The sequence below is a fragment of the Streptopelia decaocto genome, assembly GCF_964273445.1.
Source record: "Streptopelia decaocto genome assembly, chromosome: 8".
NCBI classification, from domain to species: domain Eukaryota; kingdom Metazoa; phylum Chordata; class Aves; order Columbiformes; family Columbidae; genus Streptopelia; species Streptopelia decaocto.
In genome coordinates, this window is record NC_138662.1 from 21,843,292 (window position 1) to 21,849,291 (window position 6,000).

General features: G+C 64.1%; 1 protein-coding gene across 3 annotated transcripts in view; it reads right to left on the minus strand.

Annotated features, from left to right (window-relative positions):
- SRGAP3 (SLIT-ROBO Rho GTPase activating protein 3) overlaps positions 1–4,437 on the minus strand; it is an 86,317-nt gene extending 81,880 nt beyond the window's left edge. For all 3 annotated transcript variants that reach the window (XR_014184784.1, XM_082060158.1, XM_082060159.1), the window contains exon 1: positions 4,145–4,437. Coding sequence is in view for 2 of the 3 variants with exons in the window: in XM_082060158.1 (XP_081916284.1) it covers positions 4,145–4,211 (67 nt within the window). In the remaining variant the exon portion in view is untranslated. The remainder of the gene's footprint in view (positions 1–4,144) is intronic.
- Between the last annotated feature and the right edge of the window lie 1,563 nt (positions 4,438–6,000).

Sequence of the window (6,000 nt, forward strand, 5' to 3'; positions counted from 1 at the left end):
CGCTCCCGGCAGCCCCAGCAAAAGGCCTTTCAGCAAATTTCCTAAAAATCAGTCAAAGCAACATCATTTTTTCCCCCACCACGTTATTTATTGCCAGTTGCCTGTCAGGCTCCATGAGTAACATTGGGCAACCGAGGGTTTTTGTGCGGTCGGGCACTGCTGGCTGGTCGTGGCCTGCGGGAGCCCAGGCGCTGACCCCTCCGGCGGCCCGGCGCGCGGGGTCCTGGTCCTGCTGCGCCGCGGCTCCCGGCGCTCTGCGGCGTCTGCCCGCCGAACGCACCCCTGCCCGCCCCCAGACGCACCCCTGCCCGCCCCCAGACGCACCCCTGCCCGCCCCCAGACGCACCCCTGCCCACCCCCCAGACGCACCCCTGCCCGCCCCCAGACGCACCCCTGCCCGCCCCCAGACGCACCCCTGCCCACCCCCCAGACGCACCCCTGCCCACCCCCCAGACGCACCCCTGCCCACCCCCAGACGCACCCCTGCCCACCCCCCAGACGCACCCCCTGCCCGCCCCCAGACGCACCCCTGCCCGCCCCCAGACGCACCCCTGCCCGCCCCCCAGACGCACCCCTGCCCGCCCCCCAGACGCACCCCTGCCCACCCCCCAGACGCACCCCTGCCCGCCCCCAGACGCACCCCTGCCCACCCCCAGACGCACCCCTGCCCGCCCCCAGACGCACCCCTGCCCGCCCCCAGACGCACCCCTGCCCGCCCCCAGACGCACCCCTGCCCGCCCCCAGACGCACCCCTGCCCGCCCCCCAGACGCACCCCTGCCCGCCCCCCAGACGCACCCCTGCCCACCCCCCAGACGCACCGGGTGCTCCTGGAGCGCAGCGCGGGGTCTCCTGCCTCTCTCCCCGCTGTTTTCTTGACCACACCACGGGGACCACCACTGTGCTCAGGTTTCAGCCCCATCCTCCACAACAAGACATCATTTCTTCAAGTTTCCATCTTTTCTGATCTTCGTATGTCAGCTCTTCCCTGCCAACATTTTGTTTCAATCAGTCTCCCTCACTACTTCTCCATTTCAGTTTTTCTCTGGAGATGCGGGTACCCTTCTTCATCAGGGTAGCAGGGTTTAGATATGAATGAAATAGCGACTCAGTCCCTGAAGGAAACGAGCAGAGCACTGGGATAACGAGGCGGCCACACGGACGCCCTCGGCGGGGCCACGCGAGACCAGGGCACGGGTGGGTGTTCGTGGTCACTGCCACAGCGCAGAGGAACGTCTGGACGGTGACAAACCCTCCCCGTGTCGGGTTTTGCTGGCAGACGCGGATCTGTGACGTTTGCACACGCGGTCCACGACTGCCCAAAGAGCCCGCGCTCGGCGGGCTGTCCTCCCCGCGTCCCGCCGAGTGACCAACCTGGGACGCTCCCCCAGACCCTCCTGCCCACCACAGTTTCCTCCACTGTCCCCATCTAACGATGGAGCGCGGGCAGGGACAGCCCTCGCAGCAGCTCCTCCGGGGCTGGGCGTTCAGCCTCCTCCAGCGCTTCAGCAACACGGGAAGGTCAGAGCCGCCCTGTCCCTGCAGGCAGGTGACAGCGAGGATGGCGCTGTCAGGATGGAGCCACGAGCACCAGAGCCCCTTCACCTCACCGAGGTCACCCCAAAAGCAGCTGGGGCCTGTGACAGACCTGGCGTGTGTCAGGGACGGAGCTGCCACCCCCTCGGAGGCGGCAGCAGGTCGCACACGCAGGCGCTGGGTCCGGCTGGGCCCCAGCCCAGCTCCGGGCGCCGCTAAACCCCCACCACATCCAAACTAACCTTTGTTAGATCAAAGCGCAGGCCGAGTACCCTCAACCAGTAAACGGCCATTTCTGGAGGTATAATTAGGCACAGAATAGTATCAAGGAAATTATTACCAGCCCATCAAACTCTGTCTGTGTTGCAGCTGCCCAGAAAAGCGGCTCAAAACGTGATTGCTGTGGTGCAATAAAACAGCCTCACACAGAACCCAGCATTAACGGCCCAACATATGGAAACCATGAGGCTACAGAAGTCAAGCCAAGAACGATCACGGCAAACGAGTATTCCAGTTACAAACAACAACAAGGAAAAACAACGCAGGAGATGTCTGCAGCAAAGCTTTTGGAACAGAGCAGAGCCGGTCCCGCTCCAGCTCCGCAGCCTCCAGCGCCTGAGGCTGGAGCCACCGGGCCCAGGACAGCTCGGAGAACACGGACACACGGGGCAGCCCCCACGGATAAATGCAAATGCCCTCCTGCGAAACACAGCAATACCACAGGCTAAAAGAATATTTCATCTGCTTAACTGCAGGGTGCAATAACATCAATTTGCCCAAATTACACCCGAGCACAAAGGTAATTGGCACCGAGCAGAGCATGTTGTGACTGTTACATCACTCTTCAAGCCAACTACAAAAGACTGAAATGGAAGAAAATAAACAGTGTCACCAAATCAACAGCCAGCCCCTTCCCAAGCACCTTTCCAAGCCCCTTCCCTGCAGCAGCTCCGCGTGGGACACGGCATCGCCCACCCAGACAAACACCCAGACCCCGCGTGGGACACGGCATCGCTCAATGAGACAAACACCCAGACCCCGCGTGGGACACAGCATCGCTCAATGAGACAAACACCCAGACCCCGCGTGGGACACGGCATCGCTCAATGAGACAAACACCCAGACCCCGCGTGGGACACGGCATCGCTCAATGAGACAAACACCCAGACCCCGCGTGGGACACGGCATCGCCCACCGAGACAAACACCCAGACCCCGCGTGGGACACGGCATCGCTCACTGAGACAAACACCCAGACCCCGCGTGGGACACGGCATCGCCCACTGAGACAAACACCCAGACCCCGCGTGGGACACGGCATCGCCCACACCCAGGGACCTCCAGAGGGAGCGGGAGGGCTGCTCAGTTCACACATCCATGGGTTAATTTACAGAAAAGCTGTTCTGTGGTTTTCATTAACTCTGTCTTAACCAGAGACTTAAACATAACAAAATGGTGAATGGATACTTAGAGAAAATGAACAAGCGAAGGCAGACTGGAGCCAGTTTTATTTAATGGCAGAAGAGAGTTTAAGGGGGCAGGTTAATGAGAAGGAATTAAGCAGTTAAGTATCCTCCAGCTGAAAGGGGGAACAGGAATCATCATCAACTAACAGAATTAGGAACTGTTACAATAACGAACTGAATTACGAACTGAAGTTACCCGAAAGTGTCAGTTAATACAGTTTGCTACCAATATTAAAACCCCTATTTTTCTAGCACAGAAAAGGCTACCCAGACATTTCTTTGTCTGACCTGCACACTAACACGCTCAGCCTTTCACCGGCCTGCAGGCATTTGTGATGTTTCAGAGGGTACCAACTTTTCCATAAGTCCAACTGTAATAAAAATTAATTTGGAGCCTGAAACTTGATGCTTAGTGGTTTCAACAGACATGGCTTTTAATTATATTCTTCTTTAATATTTAGAAATAAAGCAGCCTGCTTCAAAGCTCTTTCTCCTGCAACACCGGGACTTGCATAATAATGATTATGTCCCTTGAAATCGCCGGGCCCGATGCGCGGCGAAGTTCCTTACATAAGACCTGCAAGATCAATGTGCTTCCTCCCCGGGAGGTCTCCAGCGAGCCCTCTACAGAGCACCGAGTGAGGCGGGTTCCCAGCCGCGCTCCTGCCGCCGGAGCGGCTCCGGGGCCGCCGCAGCGCGGGGCGATGCCGCGGGGCGATGCCGCGGGGCTGCGGAGCGGAGCGGGCACGGCCCCGCACCCCGCGCCCACACGGCTCCCGCCGGCCCGGTCTGGGTTCAATAACCGCCAATTACGGCCAGTCCGCACAAGTTTCCCCTCAGCACCGGCCCCGCACGGCGGCACCGCGCCCGCCCCGGGACCAGCCGCGGCCGGGCAGGGACGGCCGAGGCCGCCGCGGCCGGTACCTCCTGCCGCCGGCCCCGCGATCGGACCCCCGGAGCCGCCGCACCGGGGCGGGAGGTGCCCGCGCCCGGCGGTGCCGCAGCGCCCGCGGGGGAGGCGCGGGGAGGGGACGCGCCGGAGCCGCTGCCCGGGAGCGCAGCCCCCGCCGGCCCGGCCCCCGCCCGCCGCACACAAAGGCGGCCCCGCACCGAGCCCCCCGCCCGCCGCGCCGCCCCGCTCGCACCTTTAACCTGCGCCTCGTAGTCGGCGATGATCTCTTTGTCCTTCTTGAACTTGCCCTGCGATGACATGGTGCGGGAGGGCGCGGGCTCCGCCGGGACACCCGCCGCTCCGCGCTCCGCACCGCCGGCCCCGCCGCCGCCTCACCCGGCCGCGGCCCCGCCGCCCGCGGCTGCCGTCATTGGCGGCACCGGGGACACCGCGCAGCGCCCGCAGCGCGCCGCCTCAGCAGCCCCGCCGAGCCCAGCCCAGCCCAGCCTAAGCGAGCCGAGCGGAGCCGAGCGGAGCCGAGCGCAGCCGAGCCCCGCAGCGCCGCCAGCCGAGGCGGGGCCGCGCCGCTGCTCCTGCGCTCAGGTTGCGCGCGGGGCGGGGCGGGGCCGCCGTGAGGGGCGGGCGGGCGTGCTCGCGCCCCGGCTCCGCCCCCTTCCCGCCCCTCTCCCCTCGGCGGGGCCGGGCCCGGGGCGGCGGGCACGCGCGTGGCTGCGGGGCCGGAGGGCGCGGGGCGGGGGGCGGGCCCCCGCGGCCCCGCTGAGCCCCCGCTGCCGGGCAGCGCCGCCGCCGGCCGCCGGAACCCCCCCCGCGGTGCCTGAGCCCCGGCAGCCCGTGATTGGTCACATCCCGCGTTCCCCAGACACCCGGTGGGGTCCCCGCACCACCGCAGGACCCCACCCGCGCCGTGGGGCTGAGCACCGGCCCGGCCCGGCGCTGCGCACGGAAACCCAGGGGAGCAGGGGCTGTTCTGCGGGGCGGGTGACAGGTACCGCAGGTCAACAGTGACACGGAGCTGGCGGTGGTACCCGCGGTGGTACCCGCAGCGTGCCCGCTGCCGCCCCGCGCTGCTCCCCGCACGGCTGACCCACACAGCACAAATGCGGCTGCAATGGATGGACCGACAGAAAAGCGATAATAAACACGAGCACAGCGACATGGGGGTCGTGGTGCGTGTTCAACCCCAAGGCCGTTCAGCTCGCGCAGGAGCACCTTGTGGGCCACTCTGTCCCTTAGAGCCGCGTGGGGAAAGCTCCCGGTCTCAGAACACACCAGACCCCAGCTGTTCAGACAAGAACCAGTTTGCCTGTGCTCTCCAGCACACACGGAAGAGCCATTTTGGGGAGGGGTGCCCCTGCTCGGTCCCCTCCAGAGCTCGCCTGACGCTGTCTGCAGGCTGACTGCGCAGGCAGCGGCTCCTTCCCCCTGCTCAGCCCTCAGTACGCTGACGCCGCCTCCCTGGTCAGTCACTGAAATACCTGTTTGAGGAACGTCATGTCTGGAGAAGGTGTGATGCACTGTACGTGCCCCTCTGTTTGGGCCAGGCCCCCAAGCACCATGAGAGAAGCTTCTGCTCCTCTGAAACCCTGCCCTGGAAACCTGGTTTTCCAGCGCTGCGTTTTCCCTCTGAGGTTTGGATGTGTAGGGGCCCCGGGGGCAAAACCGACTGCAACCCGAAGTGGGATCCAGCCCAGCTGCTGCCAGAGGGACAGGCTGCCACGTGAAGATGCGACGCAGCCGGGGGGCGGCAGCCCCGTCCCCGCCGCCCCTGGCCGGGGAGCAGCGGCGATGCCCCCCACCCCGGGAGCAGCCTCCCCGCTGGGAGCGACAGCTCGTGTCCAGGGCGGCTGAGGTAGGGCCGTAGAAGGTGGAAAATCTCTTCTGCATGGGCACCATTTCTGCAGAAACAGCCTTGCACGTGACCGCAGCACAAAGCTTCACGGACATACGGGGAGATGGGAGGGAAAACCCCTTTGTAAAGCAGGGCTCTGATCCTGATGAGTTCTCCAGTTTCATCCGGAAGCTGTTTGAGAGAGGGGCAGCACTTGAACAGATTTGTCACCTTTTGTTAACAATTAGGAAAAAGCGAAA